Below are 25295 nucleotides of genomic sequence, written 5' to 3'. Positions count from 1 at the left end.
CGCACACTCTCTATTTCTATCTCTCTCTATCACTCTCACTCGCTCTCTCATACTCTCTCCCTCTTTCTATCACTCTCACAATCACTCACTCTCTCACACACTCTATCACTATCACTCTCTCTCTCTATCACTCTCTCTCTATCACTCACACTCTCTCTCTTTCTCTATCACTCTCACACTCTTTCTCACTATCACACTCTCTCATTCCCTCTATCACTCACACTCTATCACTCTCACTCTCTCTCTATCACTCTCACTCTCTCTCTCGGCCACTCACACTCTATCACTCACACTCTCTCTCTCTCTCTATCACTCACACTCTCTCTCTCACTCTATCACTCACACTCTCTCTCTCACTCTCTTGGCCACTCACACTCTCTCTCTCTATCACTCACACTCTCTCTCTATCACTCTCACACTCTCTCTCTCTCTCTCTCGCTCTAATCGGCTGAAGATGGCGGAAAGAGCCGAAGCTGACGTCAGCCGGTGGCGAAGGAAAGCCAAGCAACAAGAAGGAAGAGCAATGGCGACACTGGAGCGCAAAGTGCCCAGTCCCGAGGCGTTCCTGGGCAAGCCCTGGTCCTGCTGGATCGACGCCGCTAAAGTGCAATGTGCGGACAGTAAGCGGCCTTCCTCTTTCTCACCCTCAGCGGTCCCTTTGTGAGCTGGCAGCGCTGCGGGCTGGGGCTGGGGCTGGGGCTGCGTGTGGCCCCTGGTGTCCCCGCTTCCCCTCTGTGTGATGGCCAGGGAGACAGACAGAGACACACACACACACAGGCACAGCACACACACAGGCTGCAGCAAGACAGCTCCCCGCGGCCAGCGCTCGCCAGCTCTCCCCCAGCCTCCATGGGTCAGCCTGACAGCTTGCCACGGCCACCTCTCATTGTCAGCAGGCTGGCACCCTGGCTGTGTATGTTTGCAAATCGGTGAGAGAAGTCTTACCACCATGTGGCCCAGGTAGAGAGATAAACACTGGTAACAAAATTGCTTTTTTTGGCTAACAATGTGTCACTGATTGAACATCACTGCCATGTTGGCTTTATTTCTCCCTTTTTATTTCTCCCTTTTTTGTTTCATTTACTCATGTGCAGATACAGAATCAGAAGACACTGGAAAAGAGGGTGGAAAGAATAGAGAGGTGATGAGGCTTAATAAAGAAGGTAAGGGTGGCAATGATGCTAAAGGCAACAACACAACATTATCCTGCAAATACAAAGTGCTATATAGTTTCCATGTGCTACCTGCCGCCAAGCTTTGACAGGTACTGCGATGAATGAATGAATGACAGACTTCTGACACTGATAGCACAATGTTTACATTCATTGTATGTGTCAATACTGCTCACATGGCACCGAGATACAAAGGCATTAAATGCTTTCCATTACACACAACACATAATCTTTTGTAATTCAAAGTCAAGTTTGATTTGCACTTGATCTTATCTGCAGCTTCTGTATCTCAATCAATCCTGACAGCCACTTATGTTTTGTAAACTATATTGTCTTTCGGTTACGAGTGGGAATTTTGCTATTCTGAAGTTTTGAATCCCACATTTCACCACAGTGAATGTGCGAAATGGCTTTCAACTCCTGAACTTTTGACCAAATTCCATTTAATTGCTAATGTCATAAACACATCAGCAGGGACTTGTTCTTCTGGCTCCCAGTCCTGCTGATATGTATTGTCTGGATAAGTTAAAGGGGGCATTGACACCTAGCAGGCTGAGTTCCAGGATCAGCTAGGAATAACCCTTTCCAAAGAAAAACAGTCCCATATTATGAAAAGGCTCAAATACAGCAGATGTTGCTGTATCTGGTACATGACAAAGTGGTTTTGAGGTTTTAATGCTGAGATTTTCACTCAAGCTATAATTATTTTTTTAAGTAAGTCAATCAAGATGTGTCCGTGATAGTCATATTATTAAATATTGTGTCATTTAGCAGCTCTTGGTATATGGAAGTGAAGTGTCTTGCAGGTTTTATCATGGCAATAATTCTACTTTAAAATCTTGAGTCCTGTACTTAATGTGTGTTTTGTGAATTTGGAGGTTACAGTTTGCTGATAATCAGTCATGGGTATCCTCTCACAACACCGTAGTCTGTTTTACTCCATCACACGAGTTAAAATATCTTAATTCTGTATCACCAATAAAATTGCTTTATTTCTGCACGGAACCACAGTGTGGTTTAATTACACAATAATTTAAATGTGGGAACTATTTTCTTTGGTTTTCTCATTTCTATTGTCTTTTGAGCAGTACAGTTAATGTTCACAGTGCTCTCGAAATGAAAATTCTGAGCAAGTGAATTGCACACGATAGTCTTCACTGTGAAGTGTTTTAGTACCATACCTTCTCACAGTCTTCAATAAATAGTAGCATAAAGAAAGTAAAACACAGTGAATTTGCAATCTTTAGAGATCTTCTATAGATACCCAGATCTGTACTCAGTCTTCCATATGTGTCCTCATTAGTGATCTATATGCAAGGGCACCAGGCCCAGAAGAGGCGAGGGCCCAGGGGCAGCATGGGCCAGCCCACACTGCGATATGTGTGCGCACTAGGTCCGAGCAGCAGAGCTGGCCTCCAGTTGTCCTGGCTTATCCTTGCCACTGTCAAGCCCGTGTGGTGGCTGATGTGCAACGGTCACCTCACGTTAAAAAAAATCCACGCACAGGCATCTTCCACACCCTCAATTGGAGTTCAGGACTGGAATATCTGGTCCTTCATTGAAACATTTTTGAACTCTTGTGGAAGCAAGTCATCCTCGTTCGAGGGACTGCCTATGATGATGATGATACTTTGTAGCTGTCTCCACCCCCCCCCCCGGACTAAACTAAATTTTCTGGGAAGTCTTTAATATTTTGCATTCATTCACTATACTAAACCCTACCAACCAATTGATGGTAATTTTTTTGCCCCTTTGTTCAGTTTTACATGTTCTTGATGTTTTTATGATTTTTATATGTGACTACTTGTGGTGAGAGAGTTCTGTGATCGACAGTTGTACCTGCTGGAGTTCTACATACTGTACGTTGGGAAACGCCATTCCGTGTAATAAACTGGAGTTCGGCTGGGTGGAGTTATTTCTTTTAAAGTCTCAAACCCACAATCTTAATTCAAAAAAATGTAGTTAAGTTTTCAATTAGTTATGAAGCCAGAAAATCAAACTGTCTGTGGGAAGTTTACAGAAGGCTAGTTTTTGTGAGAAAGCATTTATGAACAAATGGGGCCAGTTTTTACACTAGCATCCCGTTGACATTATTGACAGGATAAATATTACCTTGGGTTTTATTTTCTGCAAAAATAGGCAGATAAGAAATCTGGTTATAAATTCCATGTGTAAAAAAAAAATTGCTTTCAGAAGGCACTCAAAGCGGTGTCTTGCAAGAGGCTTGTTAGAAACATTCAGGCATATGGTATAAGTGGAGATGTAGCATGGATAGAAAATTGATTGATGGCCAAGAAACATAGTGGTGAGGTGAATGGTTAAGGCTGAAACTGGAAAAGATTGGAAGTGGCGTACCCAGGGGTCAGTACTTGGTCCACTTTTGATCTTCGTATGAAGAGTTGTTTTGGATTTGAGTGTAGGGAACACAATTTTGAAATTTGCTGATGACACAGAAGGAGTTTAAGCATGCGTTGAGGAGGACTGTGAAGACCTTAGAAAGGCATAGATAGGTTGTCGGAGTGACAGACGGGGGAACATGCAATTTATTGTGAATAAGTGTGAGGTAATACTTTTTGGGAGAAAAAACAAGAAATGGGAGTATACAGTTAATGGAAAGATGTTCAAATGTGTGGATGAACATAAAGATCTAGGGGTTCGAGCATGTAATTCCCTGAAAGTGTGAGTACAGGTAGATAAAACCAAAAATAAAGGCTATTTTATAAACGGACATATAGTACAAGAATAAAGAAGCAATGATGAATTTATACAAAATATTGGTTAGGCCACAGGTAGAGTATTGTGCGCAGTTTTGGGCACTAAATTATAGAAAGGCATTAATGCCATAGAGAGTGTCAAGTGTAAATTCACCAATAAGGTGCTAGAGATGGGAAGCGATAGTTATAAGGAGTGGGACTATTTTCACTGGAGCAGAGGAGACCGAGGAGATTTAGTAAAGGTTTTTGATGAAGTGACTAGGGAAAGACTGTTCCCTCTGGTTCGGACATCAGTGACGAGCAGTCATCAATTTAAAATCATCACTAAGAGAGTAAGGAGAAAGGTTAGGATAGTGATTTTACACAGAGGCTTAGACCAGGCAGCGCTTTTCCACAGGGAGTGGTGGAGGCAAAGACCATTGTATACTTTAAGGGAAAGGTGGATAAAGATTGGAAGCAGAGCAAGCTACATGGGAGAGGTCGAGCAATGGGATTAGTTTTGGATTGCTCTAACACATACACACTGGGCTGAATGGCCTCCTTTTCTGTTGTAAATCTCAATTGTTTGAATTACTCATTAAAATAAAAATCTCCCCAAATATTAGGTCTCGTAAACATGTAGTGTGAAGAGAAACAGAATTTTATAGCCCACTAGTAAAATTGAACATAATTTACAATTTTGCAGTTTGTGAATTAGCTGGAGAATCTTGTGAAACCGAAATGATGATTTACATTGTCTGCGACATATCCTTTTATCGATAGATTGACTTTCTTTTTGTAACAACTGGCAATTGTGGTGTTTAACTTCTCTGATAAAAGACAACATTTAGAGACTGTCTATAGTATTATTATGGTGCCAAATTATTAACTTTGTACATAGTCCTTTCAAAATAGTTTCTTTCTTATTACCTGTACAATAAATTATTCAGACTTTAATTCCTTTTTCAATCCATGTTTATAACTCAAGATTAATAGGAACATAATAATTTCTCATGTTGGCAAATTTGAGTAGATTATTGGACTGATAGAAAAACAAATCATATTTGAATTTCAGGCAGTTTTAACAACAGTTGCCACGTTTGCAGTGTTGAGCGGTGGGCTCTGACCAAGGTTCAGAAGTGTTGTTTGGAATGTGCTATGCAAGGAGGAGGTTTGGTATTGTGCAGATTCAGTACAATGGGGAAAAGAAATCTGAACAGCGAACCCAATAGTGTTGTGTGTAAAGCTACCGAGGAAGGCTGTTTTTATTGGCTTAGCAACCTACTGTGAATTGTAAATTGCAGTGAACTGCAAATGGAGTAGCCTGTTCTTATGAGGTAGTTGTTGCCAATCTGCTTATGGTACAGAGCACTAATTGATTGTGAAATGAAGAGTAGTGTGATAATCGTTGTATTATGGCATTGTAACACGACTCTCTTAAATGGAGTAACTTGGCAAGGAATAACTTTCCTCATGCAGAATGCCACCAAGGTTGAAAACAGCAGAGAAGATCATGAGGTAGATTTAATCGTAGTGATTAGATGATGTCAAACTTGAATTTTAAAGGCCTGAAGATTTGATGTGGAAGAGAAGACAATGAGAGTAAGACATTCCACTATTTTGAAGTCTGTGGAAAGAATGAGTTAGAATAGAAGATGATGGTCTGGATTTTGCAGTAGGAATAACAGCGAGGCTATCGGTGCTCACTGTTACTAAGGTCCAAATTGGACAGCAACTTCAGGCATCTGCACAGGCGCAGTGAAACGGGGAAATCAGGAAGTTGCTGTCTGATTAGCTCTGATCCTCCACAAGCTTTGCTAACCTCGCTGAGAGATTAGACATTCAAACACATGGAAAGATGTGAAGTTGCGGTAGATACCCACTAACCATGCCAGAAAAAGTTAGGGTTTGTCCATTCAAGTGTAAGTGAATTTTTAACCGCATGATAGGTCTTAATTACTCTGGCAATGAAAATTTACTTTTGCAAGTGTGATTCCTTCAGATTTTAATTTTTGTTGGCAATTTTATAAAACTTAAAATAAAACTTTTTCTACTATTCCTTTCTGTCTCTTTTACCTCTCTTAATTAATCCAATCTTTCTTTCCCTCTCTTTATTTTGCATTCTGTACATGATTTTGCATTGAATTAAATAGTCTACCTTACACTTCCTGGTTTAGTCTCTGCCCGGCTCAGTAAGGAATCTTCAATCTGATTGGTTGAGGAAACACGCTGTTGCTTTCCCTATTCACACAAATCCCAGATCCCCTTGTAAATGTAAACTTACGTGACTTTTACTTCTTGTAGTTATACCTTAAAAATTATTACTTCAATTATATTATTTTTTGTTTGTTGCATGAACTATGAGTCTGGTGCTTCAGTTGTCTTGCGTATCCAAAATGTGTCCAGACAGCATGTGTACTTCTGCATATTCATCAATGCTTAAATGCAGGGTGCTGAAGAGCAGCATAGTGTAGACAATTTGATGAAATGAATGCAAATTCTGAGTCAACTATTCACTCTTGGTTTGCAAGTTTCATTTGTGGGCAATTTAGGCATTCGTTCAGGTGTCCTATTCAACATCTTGTATTCCTGCTGCAAAAGATGGCACCTCCAATATTGCAGCATGCACCTGCGTGTCTGTCTCCCAAATGTCTCAGTGATTCATGCAGCAGCCATTCCTTAACTCAGTTTCTCATTGGCTGGTTACATGATATAATCCCATGTATCTCAAGAATTATTTCACAACTTGAAGGATGTGTAATTTATGAGCTTCATGATGTTAAAATATGGCAATATTGTTCCCCATTCCATCAGTCCTAAGCCAGATATTTGATTTGAACAACACATGGGTTGGTGATAGTAACATGATGCTTGTGTTCTGTGGTGACCTGAGGTCATGTAAATCATGAGCATTACTCCCCGGCCACTAAATATCCCACTGAGCATATCCCATTGTTCAGCAAATCACAGATGTGGTTTAATTAGTTTTATGGCATGTGATTAACTACACAGTGAAGTAGTGATTTATTTAACCTGTAAAAAGGTAAAGTGTTGACAGATTTAATCAGTGCAATATGTGAAGTGACTGCTTGCTGCCATTTGCTCACAATCATTCCTCAAAGCAGAATTTAATAACTGATAATGATACTGGCAGCCACGATGACACCTTTCCAACTCGTACAGTTTAATTGATTAATGAGATACCTGCTGATCCATGTAATATAATATAATTGGGGAAATCAGATGATCCTTTTAAGGTTGACCATCAAGAACTGCTTAAAATAATCACCAACGTGCTTGGTAGAGGGAAGACACAGTTGTTGATGAGCAATTTATCCAGTTTATAGGAACTCATCATTTCAAATTCTGCTATAAAAAAATAATGGTGCTTCCCATAGCCTTAGAGCCTATATGCAGATCCATCTTTCTGCCTATCTGTCTCTCCTACTTACTTAAGGAAGGATATACTAGCTTTGGAGGGGGTACAGAGACGATTCACTAGGCTGATTCCGGAGATGAGGAGGTTATCTTATGATGATAGATTGAGTAGACTGGGTCTTTACTCGTTGGAGTTCAGAAGGATAAGGGGTGATCTTATAGAAACATTTAAAATAATGAAAGGGATAGACAAGATTGAGGCAGAGAGGTTGTTTCCACTGGTCGGGGAGACTAGAACTAGGGGGCACATCCTCAAAATATGGGGGAGCCAATTTAAAACCGAGTTGAGAAAGAATTTCTTCTCCCAGAGGGTTGTGAATCTGTGGAATTTTCTGCCCAAGGAAGCAGTTGAGGCTAGCTCATTGAATGTATTCAAGTCACAGATAGATAGATTTTTAACCAATAAGGGAATTAAGGGTTACGGGGAGCGGGCGGGTAAGTGGAGCTGAGTCCACGGCCAGATCAGCCATGATCTTGTTGAATGGCAGAGCAGGCTCGAGGGGCTAGATGGCCCACTATTCCTAATTCTTATTTCGTATTTGAAGCTACAGGTCTGTAGGAATTTATAATATGATTATGGAGCGTATGTGATTGTAGTGGGGCTGCAGTGTTGGTGATGAGCACAAGTTGTACTCTGCTCGCTCCGTGTCTCCGTACTCTGCTCGCTCCGTGTCTCCGTACTCTGCTCGCTCCGTGTCTCCGTACTCTGCTCTCTCCGTGTCTCCGTACTCTGCTCGTTCCGTGTCTCTGTACTCTCCTCACTCCCTGTCCCTATACTCTGCACGCTCCGTGTCTCCGTACTCTGTTCGCTCCGTGTCTCTGTACTCTCCCCGCTCCATGTCTTTGTATTTTGCTCCCTCCGTTGTAAGTAGTTTTGCCTTGGTGGTTTCAAATTAGCCCCCTTACAACAGTTCTAGACACCGGAGTTATAGTGGTGAACAGAAATACACAGTTATAGCCAGATCTTTTGGTCACAATGCTTTTATTCAAGTTAAAGCACACACCAGCATACAGTAAAACACACCCTGGTGGTTTAAAACAAACACAGTACAACACACAACCCTGGCCCGTCCGAACAGGCCCCTAACGCAAAGTACCCACGACTAAAACACCCCTGCTCAGATTCAAAAATGCACCACCGAATCTGTCTAACAGAATTGTGCGGACACTTACGATCCGTGCAAAAATCCTCCCCACCAAATCACTCTAAGGCTTGGTTGGGGCACACGGCACCCCTTCACATTATGCGCTGGTCTTAAAGATATGTGGGCTGGGATAAATGCTCGTCAGTTACCCCTCTGGCTTACTTGCTGTTTCTCCCGATGAGGCGTATCTTCTGGTTCTGTACCAATCTGTGGTATTCAAGTCCAGTCTCAAGGTCAGCTTCCCAGTTGAAATAGCGAGGCTCAGTTTGCTTGTAGATGGTTTCTTCTCTCCATCCCAGATGGAGTGCTCAGCCCTTGTGCGTTGAACGAAGCGAGTGAACATGGAAGAGGGGAGAGAGAGAGAGAGAGATGGCAGCCAAAATCTGCCACTCTTATACATGCAAAATGCTTATTCTTGTGCCAAAAGTTCAACTGACCTTCGCCTGAGGCAGTGCAACTGAAAGAACAAAATCATGTCTTTGGCCTGTTCCTTTGTTGCTCGGCTGTTTCCTCGATAAGGCTCCAACAAGTCTGGGTGGTCGAAGAGCTCCTTTTGTGTCTTGAGCACCGACCAATCTTTTTGATCTCTCACTGATTACATGACGAAGGGCCTCCCCATCAACAATCTTCAGCCATTGATTCCTGCCCACTTGTATTCCTGTGGGACTTGTTTGGACCTATCCCACGTAAGGCTGTTTGCTTCTCTACAGTAACAACCAAATTAAAGCAATGTGTAAAACTTAGAGTCCAAAAGTATAATTCCAAAAGTTTATGCTTTTGCTGTCAATGTTTTTGTCTCTGTACTTTGCTCCCTTCCCGCTTCCGTACTCTCCTCGCTCCGTGTCTCCGTACTTTCCTCGCTCCGTGTCTCTGTACTCTCCTCGCTCCGCGTCTCCGTACTCTCCTCGCTCCGAGTCTCCGTACTCTCCTCACTCCGTGTCTCCGTACTCTCCTCGCTCTGTGTCTCCGTACTCTCCTCGCTCCGAGTTTCCGTACTCTCCTGTCTCCGTACTCTGCTCGCTCCGCGTCTCCGTACTCTCCTCGCTCCGCGTCTCCGTACTCTCCTCGCTCCGTGTCTCCGTACTCTCCTCGCTCCGAGTTTCCGTACTCTCCTCGCTCCGAGTTTCCGTACTCTCCTTGCTCCGTGTCTCCGTACTCTCCTCGCTCCGTGTCTCCGTACTCTCCTCTCTCCGTACTCTCCTCGCTCCGTGTCTCCGTACTCTCCTCGCTCCGTGTCTCCGTACTCTCCTCGCTCCGTGTCTCTGTACTCTCCTCGCTCCGTGTCTCCGTACTCTCCTCGCTCCGAGTCTCCGTACTCTCCTCGCTCCGTGTCTCCGTACTCTCCTCTCACCGTGTCTCCGTACTCTCCTCGCTTCGTGTCTCCGTACTCTCCTCGCTCCGTGTCTCCGTACTCTGCTCGCTCCGTGTCTCCGTACTCTGTTCGCTCCGTGTCTCCGTACTCTCCTCACTCCGTGTCTCCGTACTCTCCTCGCTCCGTGTCTCCGTACTCTCCTCGCTCCGTGTCTCCGTACACTCCTCGCTCCGTGTCTCCGTACTCTCCTCGCTCCGTGTCTCTGTACTCTCCTCGCTCCGTGTCTCTGTACTCTCCTCGCTCCGTGTCTCTGTACTCTCCTCGCTCCGTGTCTCTGTACTCTCCTCCCTCCATGTCTTCGGAGCGTACGTGGAGTAGCTAGAAATGTTTTTCACCGCGAATAGTATCATCAAAGTCCCCGATGATGAAAACTGTAACCGGGTGTTGTTGGAAAGAAAACGGGCTTTTTTTTTAACTGAAGCAAGCCCCAAGGTGTATGAAACCCTGATAACTGTGCTTGTGCCTGTCAAGCCAAAGGACACATCACTTAAGCAGACTTACAGCACTACAGTCCTGAGCCCATGGAAATTGCTGAAAATTATCCGTACTCTCCTCGCTCCGTGTCTTCGTACTCTGTTTGCTCCATGTCTCCGTACTCTCCTCGCTCCGTGTCTCTGTACTCTCCTCGCTCCGTGTCTCCGTACTCTCCTCGCTCCGAGTCTCCGTACTCTCCTCGCTCCGTGTCTCCGTACTCTCCTCGCACCGTGTCTCCGGAGCGTACGTGGAGTAGCTAGAAATGTTTTTCACCGCGAATAGTATCATCGAAGTCCCCGATGATGAAAACTGTAACCGGGTGTTGTTGGAAAGAAAACGGGCTTTTTTTTTAACTGAAGCAAGCCCCAAGGTGTATGAAACCCTGATAAATGTGCTTGTGCCTGTCAAGCCAAAGGACACATCACTTAAGCAGATTTACAGCACTACAGTCCTGAGCCCATGGAAATTGCTGAAAATTATCGTTTTGGAATACGAGATCAGTTAACCGACAAAAGTATCAGTGAGTACATTGTAGCATTAAAGAAGCTATTTACTCACTGTCATTTTGGAAACTTTCAGGATCGAGCATTGCGTGACAGCTTTGTTTGTGGTATGAAAAATGAAGCGATCAGAAGAAAGTTGTTGAGAACTCCTAACTTGACCTTTGATTTAGCTTGTCAGACAAATATGTCAGTGGATATTGCCGACCAATATTCCCGAGAATTTCGTACTATTTCCAGTCGTCAGATAACCGAGGTGGATCGCCTGCAGGTTAAAAGTAAAAGGCAGTTGGGCCTCAAGACCTCAGCAACTGACAATGGTAACAGAGCATTGAAGTCCTGCTATCGGTGCCTGGGACAACACTTGGCTCAAAGTTGTCCATATGTGAAGGCAGAGTGTTTCTTCTGCAGGAAAACTGAGCATCTTGCGAAGGCATGCCGACTGAAGAGCAAACCATCTTTCAAGGCTATAAGTAGAAATCCCCAGAAACGATATAGCATGGAAGATAGGCAACAGGATGAAGATATACATATCATCAGGAGCACGAGGGTATCTAACAGCAATTCGAAAAGTATCATCCACGTAGATGTTGCAGGAACCAATATACCCATGGAGATCGACACTGGTGCATCCGTGAGTGTAGTACCTTAACTGCTATATCTCGACAAATTGCGTGATTACCTTTGGAGAAACCCAAGATGGAGCTGCGAGGCTACTCAAAAGAGAACAGTCCTATGGTAGGTCGTATCACCGTACTGGTGAAATACAAGGAATAATTTCAGAGTTTGCCTCTCTTAGTAATGGCAAGAGGCAAGCCTGCCTTACTATGAAGAAATTGGTTGGGATCACTGAAGCTGGATTGGAATGAGATTTTTTGCATTGAAGGATGATGTCATCAAGAAGTATCCGAAGGTGTTCTGTGAAACAGGCAGTCCGATTCAAGGCTTCAAGGCAAATGTCAGGGTACAGAAGGACGCTAGACTAGTTTACTGCAAGCCACGTCCTGTACCATATGCACTCGAGAGAGTTGAGCAAGAACTCAAAAGACTAGAGACTGAGAACATTATTTCTAAGATAAATCCATATAATTGGGCTACACCCATTGTTGTTGTACCTAAGTCCAATGGTAAGGTAAGGTTGTGTGGTGATTATCAAGTAACTGTAAACCAGATTCTCGAGGGTAATCTCCCCAATACATTGGCAAATGTAGAAGATTTGTTCACAACACTGACTGATGGTCAGGTCTTCTCAAAGTTGGATCTTACAAATGCCTACTTACAACTTGAACTAGATGAGGAGTCCAAGTCATGCTTGACTATAAATACTCATCTAGGCCTATATCAATGTAATAGGCTACCATTTGGACTGTCTTCCGCCCCTGCCATATTCCAAGGGGTGATGAACCAGATTTTGCAAGGCATTGAAGGGGTAGCATGTTATTTAGATGACATACTAGTTTCAACACCAAACAGGCAAATTCATAATAACATATTGAATGAAGTCATAAAACGACTAGAGAAGCACAGAGTACGAGCAACTGCTCGCAAGTGTGAGTTATTTCAAAACTCAGTGGAGTATTTAGGGCACAGAGTAGACAAAGATGGTTTATATCCAACCAAGGGAAAGCTGGATGCAATCAGAAATGCATCCATTCTTAAGAATGGCACTGAACTTCGATCATTTTTGGATCTTTTGAACTATTATGGGAAGTTCCTACCAAATTTGGCCACATGTATTACATCCACTGAATGAAATATTGAAAAAACAGGTCCATTGGAAGTGGTCAAAAGAATGTGACACAGCATTCAAGGAGTGTGAAAGCCAATTGGTAGAGAGCACCATATTAGTTCACTATGACGTATCTAAGGAGATCAAGCTAGCATGTGACGCCTCTCCGTATGGATTTGAGGCAGTGATCTCTCATGTACTACAAAGTGGGGAGGAGAGTCCAATTGCTTTTGTTTCATGCATTCTCAGTGCCAACGAGCGTAATTATGCGCAAATCGAAAGGGAAGCTTTGGCATTAATTTTTGGGGTCAAAAAGTTCCACAAATACTTGTATGGTCGTAAATTTACCATCGTTATAGACCATAAACCCCTGACAGCAATCCTCCATCCAAAGTCCCCAGTTCCAACATTAGCTGCAGCCCAAATGCGGAGATGGACTTTGATTTTGTCAGCATATACATATGATATTGAATAGACTGATCACGGTAATGCTGATGCTATGTCTAGATTGCCTTCCCCATCACAAGTTACACCCAATAGTGAAGAAGTGTTCTATTTTTCATACATTGATGACCTGCCAGTCACAGTTGAAGAGATTGGTAGAGCAACCAAACGTGACCCAGTTATGTCAAAAGTGTATGATTACATCGCAAATGGCTGGCCAAACCAGATAACAGGTAGGGATGAATTGTCCGTGGAAAAGATTGTATCATGTGGGGTGCAAGAGTGGTTATACCACATATGTGTGAGGACCACGAAACAGATTCTCACTGTTAAAACCAAACTTGGCAAAGTCCGTAGAAGAGAAACAATTAAGACAGAAAGAGAATCATGATAGATGTGGAGTAAAAGAAAGAGACATGTGAAATTAAATCAGAAGGTGAGAGTGAAAAACCATCACCATAAATGGGTAAAGTGGTAACCAGGATGAGTGGTGAAGATATGTGGTCCTCGCACATATTTGGTCAAGATGTTTGATTATGGACAGGTTCGGTTTATTCACATTGATCATATTTTACCTACAGATGTGGAAGGAGTTGAAGGTTGGAATGATTTGATTATTGCTGACTCATCAGATAGTCTTATTACAAATACAGTACCAGTAGCATATCCTACATCAAATGTACTAGAAACAAGTCCAAGACAAAGTCAGAATGTAAGTTTGAGTCCGAATCGGGCAAACAAACAGTTTTAAGTCATAGAGAGTTCAAATGTAAATCAAGGACATCCCTGGGAGGAAAACTTTCCTCAGGATCAGCCTAGAATGAGTCTAACTTCAACACCATGTTTGGAAGGTTCTGTTCGAGAGCAAAGGTATCCTCTTCAAAACAGAAAACAAGTGGTTAAGCTTGATTTGTAAATATGGCAAAATAAGTCCATATCCTTTGTTATGTATAACCATGTAAGTTATGTATGATGATTGTTTGTTATAATTACTACTTCTTTAAGGAGGGAGAAGTGTAATATATATAGCTCCACTCAGTGGGCTACTGTGGTAATGCAGCCATTGTTGTTTACAACAATAAAGAAGGAACAGGTCACCTGACAGGTTCCTGAAGTTATCAGCCATCTTAAAGCCCATGTGTTTGTGAGGTCGTACAGAATATATCACATTGTACTCTGCTCGCTCCGTGTCTGTGTACTCTGTTCCCTCCATGTCTCTGTTCGCTCCTTGGTTGTTTGACTCACTTGTGTTCCATTCCCTACCTTGCAAATTTTCAGTGCCAAGCAGCTCATGCCCATCCCAGCATCCTCCCCTCCGCCCATGTTTCCCCCTTCCCCCCCGTCTGCAATTATTCTCAGTCCCCAGACCTGCTGCTGTCAGTAAGGCCTCAAACTTCACTCCCTGAGTTCAATATTCTATTGATGCATTCACTGACACTATCTGCATTTGCACTGGTCCGACTGCAGAAGGTCTTTTAACTTAATGAGGAATGCTCATTATTGGGGAGATAGAAGTGATTATGTGTTGAAGTGTAACTTGATCTGATCTATAATCCTGTACCGATAATCTTGTATTCAAGCCTGGGGCAATGTTAGATTTTCATTTTTTTGCCTTTCCTGAAAAGAATTATTCAATTTAGCACAAAATTCTACAACATTGTTATCTTATTTACAGTCTTACTGACGTTTCTATTTTCAGACTTTTATTGAGTACTTTTGAATTAATGGAAATTGTGAAGTAGTGGAGCTTTAAGGTGCTTATATTCCTTTTTATGAAGCACTATACTGAGAGCTCAGTCTCAGGAATCCAGTGTCCCTCCCCATGTGTAACCAAACACTGCTTCAGAAGGGCAGCAGACAAAGATGCTCCTACTGCTGGTTTGTAAAATAATGTGCATTGTTGTTGCTGAGTGCAACTCTGTATATGCATGTGTGTATTTGTTGGTTATCCTCATCTGGAGGGTTTTTGCTTCTCTCAAGCTGTTCAGGATTAAAGCCGCAATTTAGCATTGGAATCAAATCAAACATTTAGACTCGTGTTTTGTATTTCATTTTCAGTCAATAGTCGGGATTCGTTATTTTTCTATCTTTTATAACATTGTATACTGGATGGAGATTTCTGCACCAATATCCAATTAGAATGTAGTTTATGAATGTTATATATTCAGAATTAGTCTATTCCCAGTTTAAGACCTCACGTTTAAGAATAGGGGGTTTCCCATTTAAAACTGAGATGAGGAGAAATTTCTTCTCTGAGGATCATAAATCTGTGGAATTCTCTGCCCCAGAGAACTGTGGAGGCTGAGTCATTGAATATATTTAAGGTGGAGATAGACAGATTTTTGTATGGGGAGCAGGCAGGGAAGTGGAGCTGAGCCCAAGATCAGATCAGCCATGATATTGGATGGCGGAGCAGGTTCGAGGGGCCAACCGGCCTCCCCCTGCTCCTATTTTCTATGTTCTTATAGTCCTGATTTTTAAAAGTTCAATTATCCAAAAATTTGAATTAAGCAACAGAGTGGGAATTCAATGCTTTCAAATCAGATCATTTGAATTGCCTTTGATTCTCAGCATATATATTTTTTAAGCTCTACAAGCTTCCTGTCAATACTCTTATGGTGCTTTCAATCATCAGGTTTTATGATAGAAATGGAAGTACATATTTTGGAAGATATTTGGCATTTAACATTCGGGGCTATCAGTAAGTGTCGACATTTTCATCGGAATGTTCTGATTATTGGGAGAGCATGCTGGTTCAATGCTTTGGGTCGGTGGAAATTTTAGTTTTTTATTTTAGAGGGTATAAGAATGTATTTTGTTTGGCTGAAAAAGACAGTTGTGTATAGTCAACTCTCTGACACCACCTCCTACCACCCCCTGGATCATGACCCCACTGCTGAACATCAAACCATAATTTCCCTGACCGTCACTGACCTCACCTCCTCTGGAGATCTTCCCTCCACAGCCACCAACCTCATAGTTCCCCAACCCCACACAGCCCGCTTCTACCTCCTTCCCAAGATCCACCACCACCCTGCTCCAGTAGATCCATCATTTCAGCCTGTTCTTGTCCCACAGAACTTATTTCTTCCTATCTCAACTCTATTTTTCTTCCCTTGTCCACTCTCTTCCCACCTACATCTGCGACTCCTCTAACGCCCTCCGTCATTTTAACAGTTTACAGTTTCCCGGCCCCAACCGTCTCCTATTCACCATGGACGTCCAATCCCTCTACACTTCTATTCCCCACCAGGATGGTCTGAGGGTGCTCTGCTTCTTCCTCGAGCAGAGGCCCAACCAGTCCCCATCCCCCACCACCCTCCTCCGCCTGCCTGAACTTGTTCTCACATTGAACAACTTCTCCTTTAACTCCACTCACTTTTGCCAAATTAAAGGTGTTGCTATGGGAACCCACATGTGTTCTAGCTCTGCCTGCCTTTTCATGGGATATGTGGAACATTCTTTGTTCCAGTCCTACGTGGGTTCCCTCCCTCGCCTCTTTTTCCGATACATTTATGACTATCAGTGCCGTTTCCTGCTCTCGCGCTGAATTAGAAAAGTTCATTCACTTTACATTCAATTTCCACCCTTCCCTCACCTTCACATGGTTCATCTCCGACTCATCCCTTCCCTTCCTTGACTTCTCTGTTTCCATTTCTGGGGATAGACAATCGACCAGTATCCACTATAAGCCCACTGACTCCCACAGATACCTGGACTATACTTCCTCCCACCCAGCATCCTGTAAGGACTCCATTCCATTCTCCCAATTTCTCCGTCTCCATCGCATCTGTTCTGATGACACCACCTTTCAGACTAGTACCTCTGACATGTCTTCCTTTTTCCTCAACAGAGGATTCCTCTCCGACATGGTTAACATGGCCCTCGACTGTGTCCGTTCTATTTGTCGCACCTCAGCTCTCACCCCTTCCCCTCCCTCTCAGAACCACGACAGGGTTCCCCTTGTCCTCACCTTTCACCCCACCAGCCTCCAGGTTCAACGGATCATCCTCCGGCATTTCCGTCACCTCCAGCGTGATCCCACCACCAATCACATCTTCCCCTCTCCTCCCCTCTCAGCGTTCTGAAGGGACCGCTTCCTCCGCAACACCCTGGTCCATTCCGCAGTCACCCCCAGCAGCCCCTCCCCTTCCCACGACTCCTTCCCGTGCAAGCGCAGGAGATGCAACACCTGCCCTTTTACCTCCTCCCTTCCCAGTATCCAGGGCCCCAAATACTCCTTCCAGGTGAAACAGCGATTTACTTGTACTTCTTTTAATTTAGTATACTGTATTCGCTGCTCATGATGTGGTCTCCTCTACATTGGGGAGACCAAGTGTAGATTGGGTGACAGCTTTTAAGATCTTTAAAATTATGAAAGGTTTTGATAGGGTGGCTACAGAGAGACTGTTTCCACTTGTGGGGAAGAGCATAACTAGAGGCCATCAATATAAGATAGTCACCAAGAAATCCAATGGGGAATTCAGAAGAAACTTCTTTACCCAGAGAGTGGTGAGAACGTGGAACTCACTACCACAGGGAGTGGTTGAAGTGAATAGTATCGATGCATTTAAGAGGAGGCTAGACAAGCATATGAGGGAGAAGGGAATAGAGGGTTATGCTGATAGATTTAGATGAGGAAAGACGGGAGGAGGCTCGAGTGGAGCATAAACACCGGCATGGACTGGTTGGGCTGAATGGCCTGTTTCTGTGCCGTACATCCGGTGTAATCCTGTGTGATGAGGTAGAGAGAGAGAAACATTTTCCGCTGGTGGGGGAGTCTAGAACAAGGGGACACCACCTTAAAATCAGAGCCAGGCCATTCAGGAGAGAAGTTAGGAAACATTTCTATACGCAAAGGGTCATAGAAGTGTGAAAGTCCCATAAACGATATTAAGCAGTAGATGCTAGCTCATTTAATCATTTTAAATCTGAGATCAATAGATTTTTTTTGCCAGCCAAAGGTATTGAGGGATATCGACCCAAGGGTGGTGGATGGAGTTAGGATACAGTCAGCCATGATCTCATGGAATGACGGAACAGGCTCGAGGGGCTGAATATCCGACTCGTGTTCCTATGATCCTAAAAGCTATAATGGATTCTGCATCCACCACTGTTTCTGTGAGGGCTTTCCATGAACCAACAACATGAGTAATTATATACGGCAATTATACAGGGCCCTGGTGAGACCGCACTTGGAGTAGTGTGCACAGTTTTGGTCTCCTTATCCAAGGAAGGATATACTTGCCATCGAGGGAGTGCAACGAAGGTTCACCAGACTGATTCCTGGGTTGAGGGAATTGTCCTATGAGGAGTGATTGAGTAGACTAGGCCGATATTCTCCAGAGTTTAGAAGAATGAGAGGTCATTGCATTGAAACGTACAAAATTCTTACAGGGCTTGACAGGGTAGATGTAGGGAGGATGTTTCCCTCTGGCTGGGGAGTCTAGAGCCAGGGGTCACAGTCTCAGAATAAGGGATCGGCCATTTAGGACTGAGATGAGGAGAAACTTCTTCACTCAGAGGGTGGCGAATCTTTGGAATTCTCTACCCCAGAGGGCTGTGGAGGCTCATTATATTCAAGACTGAGATCGATAGATTTTTGGATATTAAGGGAATCAAGGGTTGTGGAGATCGGGCGGGAAAGTGGAGTTGAGGTAGATGATCAGCCATGATCTCATTGAATGGCGGAGCAGGCTCGATGGGCCCAATGGCCTACTCCTGCTCCTAATTCTTATGTTCTTATGTAAGTGTGACCCTGAGCTTCCTATCACCTGTCACTTTAATTCTCTACTCAATTCCCACTCTGATATCTCTGTCCTCGGCCTCCTACACTGTTCCAATGAAGCTCAATGCAAGCTCGAGGAACAGCACCTCATCTTTCGTTTAGGCACTTTACAGCCTTCTGGACTCAACATCGAGTTCAACAATTTCAGACCGTAACTGCTGCCAATCTTTGGCTCCCTTTCCCCCCCCCCCCCCAACAGAGCCTGTTTCTTTCTTTTTTTCTCTCCTTGTCTCGAATGGCAGCTGGTCATTATCCCGCCATTCACACCCTATCCTGACTAATGTTTTTCTAACTCCTGGCATTATCATTTGAATTTGGGCCATCATCCCTTTTGTGTCTCTAATCTCTCCTGTCTTCCACCCTATCACAGACCTTCCCTTTTGTTCTTTCTTCCCCTCCCCCTTTCAGTGCTGGTTAAGAATCTGTTCTTTCTGAACACTTTCCAGTTCTGACGAAGGGTCTCTCTCTCTCCACAGGTGCTGCCTGAACCGCTGAGATTTCCAGCATTTTCGTTTTTAGACCATATTCTAGACCAATATGTCGAGGAACCAACCAGGGAGCTGGCCATCTTAGACTGGGTATTGTGTAATGAGAAGGGATGAATTAGCAATCTTGTTGTGCGAGGCCTCTTGGTGAAAAGTGATCATAATATGGTAGAATTCCTTATTAAGAAGGAGAGTGACTAAGTTAATTCGGAAACTAGGGTCCTGAACTTAAGGAAAGGTAACTTCGACAGTATGAGGTGTGAATTGGCTAGAATAGACTGGCAAACGATACTAAAAGGGTTGACGGTGGATAAGCAATGGCAAACATTTAAAGATCACATGGATGAACTTCAGCAAATGTACATCCCTGTCTTGAGTAAAAATAAAACTGGGAAGGTGGCTCAACCATGGATAACAAAGGGAATTAAGGATCGTGTTAAAGACAAGGAAGAGGCACATAAATTGGCTAGAAAAAGCAACAAACCTGTGGACTGAAAGAAATTTAGAATTTAACAGAGGAGGACTAAGGGTTTAATTAAAAGGGGGAAAATAGAGTACGAGAGGAAGCTTGCAGGGAATATAAAAACTGACTGCAAAAGCTTCTATAAATATGTGAAGAGAAAAAGATTAGTAAAAACAAACGTAGGTCCCTTGCAGTCGGATTCAGGTGACATTATAATGGGGAACAAAGAATTGGCAGACCAATTGAACCAATACTTTGGTTCTGTCTTCACAAAGGAAGACATAAATAACCTTCCGAAGGTACTAGGGGACAGTGGGTCTAGTGAGAAGGAGGAACTGAAGGATATCCTTATTAGGCAGGAAATTGTGTTAGGGAAATTGATGGGATTAAAGGCCGATAAATCCCCGGGTCCTGATAGTCTGCATCCCAGAGTACTTAAGGAAGTGGTCCTAGAAATAGTGGGTGCATTGGTGATCATTTTCCAACAGTCTATCGACTCTGGATCAGTTCCCATGGACTGGAGGGTAGCTAATGTAACACCACTTTTTAAAAAAGGGAGAGAGAAAACGGTTAATTATAGACCGGTTAGCTTGACATCAGTAGTGGGGAAAATGTTGGAATCGATCATGAAGGACGAAATAGCGCATTTGGAAAGCGGTGACAGGATCGGACCAAGTCAGCATGGATTTATGAAAGGGAAATCATGCTTAACGAATCTTCTGGAATTTTCTGAGGATGTAACGAGCAGAGTGGACAAGGGAGAACCAGTGGATGTGGTGTATTTGGACTTTCAGAAGGCTTTTGACAAGGTCCCGCACAAGAGATTGTTGTGCAAAATCAAAGCACATGGTATTGGGGGTAATATACTGACGTGGATAGGGAATTGGTTGGCAGACAGGAAGCAGAGTATCGGGATAAACGGGTCCTTTTCAGAACGGTAGGCAGTGACTAGTGGAGTACCGCAGGGCTCAGTGCTGGGACCCCAACTCTTTACAATATACATTAACGACTTGGATGAAGGAGTAGAGTGTAATATCTCCAAGTTTGCAGATGACACTAAACTGGGTGGTGGTGTGAGCTGTGAGGAGGACGCTAAGAGGCTGCAGGGTGACTTGGACAGGTTAGGTGAGTGGGCAAATGCATGGCAGATGCAGTATAATGTGGATAAATGTGAGGTTATCCATTTTGGGGGCAAAAACACGAAGGCAGAATATTATCTGATTGGCAGCAGACTAGGAAAAGGAGAGGTGCAACGAGACCTGGGTGTCATGATTCATCAGTCACTGAAAGTGTGCACGCAGGTACAGCAGGCGGTAAAGAAGGCAAATGGTATGTTGGCCTTCATAGCTAGGGGATTTGAATATAGAAGCAGGGAGATCTTACTGTAGTTGCACAGGGCCTTAGTGAGGTCTCATCTGGAATATTGTGTTCAGTTTTGGTCTCCTAGTCTGAGGAAGGACGTTCTTGCTAATGAGGGAGTGCAGCGAAAGTTCACCAGACTGATTCCAGGGATGGCTGGGCTGTCATATGAGGAGAGACTGGATCAACTGGGCCTTTATTCACTGGAGTTTAGAAGGATGAGAGGGGATCTCATAGAAACATATAAGATTCTGACGGGATTGGACAGGTTAGATGCGGGAAGAATGTTCCTGATGTTGGGGAAGTCCAGAACCAGGGGACATAGTCTTAGGATAAGGGGTGGGACATAGTCTTAGGATAAGGGGTAGGCCATTTAGGACTGAGATGAGGAGACACTTCTTCACTCGGAGAGTTGTTAACCTGTGGAATTCCCTGCTGCAGAGAGTTGTTGATGCCAGTTCACTGGATATATTCAAGAGGGAGTTAGATATGGCTCTTACGGTTAAGGGCATCAAGGGATATAGAGAGAAAGCAGGAAAGGGGTACTGAGGTGAATGGTCAGCCATGATCTTATTGAATGGCGGTGCAGGCTCAAAGGGCCGAATGGTCTACTCCTGCACCTATTTTTCTATGTTTCTATCCGCAGTATTTTGCTTTTGTATTTGAAAAACTGGTCACAGTTTTAAGAACCTTAACATTGAGAATGGCACTGATAGTTTGGAGAGGGTTCAGAGAAGAGTGGTGAGAATGATTCTGGAACGCCGAGCTCTAAATTATGAAGGGAGGCTGACAAGAGCAAAGTTGTTTTCATTGGAGTAAAGAAGATTGAGAAGGGATTTGGTCCATGTTTTTAAAATGTTTGATCAAATGGATAATATAAGCCAATTATTTAGCTTCGACTTTAAGCACTGAACTAGAGACTACGTACATTCAAGAATCTTAAAGCCCATGTTTTGGGAAAAATACTATGTACACAAATTAACTATATGAAAAATCGTTTGTTTCCTAACTTGTGCAATTACCATCTTATCCCTGTTGTCTCATAAATCTCTCCTGCCTTCCACCCTATCACAGACCTTCCCTTTTGTTCTTTCCTCCCCTCCCCCCATCACTGCCCCCCTGCACTTCCTCAATACTCTGTTACATCTCCAACGTTTCCAGTTCTGACAAAGGGTCACTGATCCGAAACGTTGACTCTGTTTCTCTCCCCTGACCAGCTGAGATTTCCAGCATTTTCTGTTTTTATTTGAGATTCCAGCATCTGCAGTATTTTGCTTTTGAATCATTTATAGCCACCTGAGGAGGCACATGGGGCCTGGCTTTAACATCTCATTACAACAGTGACTACACTCCAAAAGTACTTCATTGGCTGTAAAACGCTTTGAGAAGTCCGGTGGTCATGAATACAAATCTTTCTTTTCTTTATCTCATCCAAAAGACAGCACCTCTGACAGTGCAGCACTCCCTCTGTACTGTACTGGAGTGTCAGACTAGATTTTGTAAACTGCATAACTCTTGCAAAACGTGAAACAAAACAAAGATAACTTTACAGAAATATAATAAAACGATAACTTTACAGAAATATAATAAAACGAAGAGGCCTTCACCGCCCCCACCCGCCAAAAGGCAGCACAACACTTGTCAGCTAATCTGTAAATTCACAAATTAAGGTCCATGAACCCCCAGGAGGACTTTGCAGATCATCAGACTTGTGTCTGGATGGATTGGGCACTGTGTCTCTGGAATGTTGGAGTTTTTCTCTCTATTTGTTCACTTACCAGCAGTATTTCTGCTCCTGTGTGTGCAATATGTGTAAATCTCATACATATCATATATAGATTTATATATTAACATTCTTATGTCTGTGTGTACTTCATGTCAACTTTTTCTGTTAGAAATTGCGATGTCTACCTTTATAATGAAAACTGCTGTTGTAGACTTGCTGTAGTTACACCCTCCCCTGGTGGAGACAATACAGTGCCATCACTGGTAGCCCACCAACATCAGCGTTCTCTCTCAGGCCAATATCCCCAGCATTGAGGCATTGATCACGCTCAGTCAGCTCCGATGGATGGGCCATATTGTCCGCATGCCCGATACTTGACTCCCGAAACAAGCGCTCTACTTGGAGCTTCGTCATGGCAAGCGGGTCCCAGGAGGGCAGAGAAAACACTTCAAGGACACTCTCAAAGCCTCCTTGAAAGAATGTAACATCCCCACCGACTCTTGGAAATCCCTGGCCCAAGACTGCTCAAAGTGGAGGAGAAGCATCCGAGAAGGCACCGAACACCTTGAGTCTTTTCGGCGGCAGCGGGCGGAAGCCAAGCACAAATATCGGAAGGTGCGTATGACACCCACCCAGACGTCCCTTCAACCACCACCTGTCCGACCTGTGGCAGAGTCTGTAGATCCTGCATTGGATTCATTAGTCATCTTAGAACTCATATTAATGTGGAAGCCAGCCATCCTTGACTTCGGGGGACTGCCTAAGAAGAAGAGGGAGCTCATAATTACAATGTGACAAGCTTACACAGTCAGCTTCCATCGTAAATGTGGCTATAGGAATTTCTCATGGAAAATATATAAAAAATGAGGACAGAATGTATGATTACCAAATGGGCAGAGATTTGCATCTGTTTGTCCCGGTCCAGTTAGTCCCTGCCCTCTACCCTTGCTTCACTCGAGGACAACATGGAGACTGCCCATGTAAACCTGTCACACTGCAAGGACCTCCTGGCAACGGAGGGGTTGCACTACCTCCACTGGCATGTGAACACATTACAGAATGACAAGTTTCAAATAGCTGCTTTATTTTAAATATGGACATGGGAATTTAAGTGCCTTGGGACATTTTTCTTTGTTAATTGCAATTAGTTGTAATAACAGAAAAGGTTGACAGGAAGTGCACGCAGACTTAGATTTTTAATAAGTTACTGGTCGGTCTCCTGTGATATTGCACATGGCAAGTTCTCCCTGTTTCTGCTTTCTTCCAGTTGCTGCTTCTTTCTGTCTCACCTCCTTTAGTTCTGTCTCCCTTTTCCTTCTCTCCTGTTCTCTTCCCTCAAGTCTACTGTTGCTTCTCTTTATCTTTTCTTCTTTACTTTCCGGTGGTATTTTGTGGTGTAATGGGGGCAGGAGCCACCTTTGGATGTAGGCTGCATTTGGAGTGGGGACTGTGGGCAAAATGCAGCCATCTGCTGTTAGCTTCCCATCCCCTCCCACACGCTGGCACCCATTATTTCCCCTATTCATACACCTTCCCATTACCCATTTCCTTTCATACCTCATCCTTTTCCCCTTTGAATTACCTGCTCAACCCCTTTTGTTGTGTCCTTAGATGCTTTAATAATGACTCCACGAGGCAATGTGTAGTACCTGAACTGTAGTGACCTTAGTCCTTTATTTGCTAACTCCAGAGTGAGAATCACACCTGGTGGCCTGCCTTTTACATGAGGCCAGGCACACCTGTACAGGTAACCTACAAGTCTCCCACTGCTGTGCCCTCTGGTGGCACACCTTGTGATAGTACCAACAGTAGCCACGTAGGATACATAACACCTTCATACTCCCTTACCTCTTGCTCCACTGTCACTCACATCATGCTTAACCCTCCATCCACTTCCACTCCCCAAGGGCAGGTGGTTTTTTTTTCATTATCAAATTAGAATGAGGAAGGAAACCGGTTACCTGTCTTTTTCTCCCTTTGTATCTTTCTCTGTCTCATTGATGTTAGAAATTAAAATCTGTGTCTTACAATTTATGTATATCTACATATGCCATTAGCATAACCCTTTTCTAACTGTCAACAAAACACAGTAGCTGATTTTAAATATCAAGTGGTGTTTGTCTTAAACTGGAAAGATCCACTCTCCCGATCATCTTCTTTCTCTCACTCTCTCTTTTCCTGAACTCACTGTGTGTCTCCTTTTTAAAGTTTGTAGAACACAAATCAAAGGCTATGAACAGGTGTGTAATCAGAACACTAATTTTCTCTCGCTCTCTCACACACGTACAAGCGCATAACCTGTTTTTTTTTCCTTAAAAGAAACACTCAAATAAATTGGTATTTACTCATTTCTTTAAATATTTTTTTAAAATTTCAGCAGAAACTACCAGAAGGTAAAGAAAAAAATATTGCTCAGCATAGCTGATTGAACGTTAGTGATGCATTGTGGAAGATTGGGTCCACTACCTATGGTATACGTACTCATACTGCATAATGTAAATTCAGTG

General features: G+C 43.5%; 1 protein-coding gene across 3 annotated transcripts in view; it reads left to right on the top strand.

Moving 5' to 3' along the window:
- The first annotated feature begins 348 nt into the window (after positions 1–348).
- The window catches only part of LOC139280852 (ataxin-7-like protein 1), a 464769-nt gene continuing 439822 nt past the window's right edge, over positions 349–25295 (top strand). For all 3 annotated transcript variants that reach the window (XM_070900603.1, XM_070900602.1, XM_070900601.1), the window contains exons 1-2: positions 349–620; positions 1095–1163. In XM_070900603.1, the coding sequence (XP_070756704.1) occupies positions 455–620; positions 1095–1163 (235 nt within the window). In that variant the 5' untranslated portion in view covers positions 349–454. The remainder of the gene's footprint in view (positions 621–1094; positions 1164–25295) is intronic.

The sequence above is a fragment of the Pristiophorus japonicus genome, chromosome 15, assembly GCF_044704955.1.
Source record: "Pristiophorus japonicus isolate sPriJap1 chromosome 15, sPriJap1.hap1, whole genome shotgun sequence".
In the NCBI taxonomy this organism is placed as follows: Eukaryota; Metazoa; Chordata; class Chondrichthyes; family Pristiophoridae; genus Pristiophorus; species Pristiophorus japonicus.
This window is presented reverse-complemented; position numbering and strand designations above follow the sequence as displayed.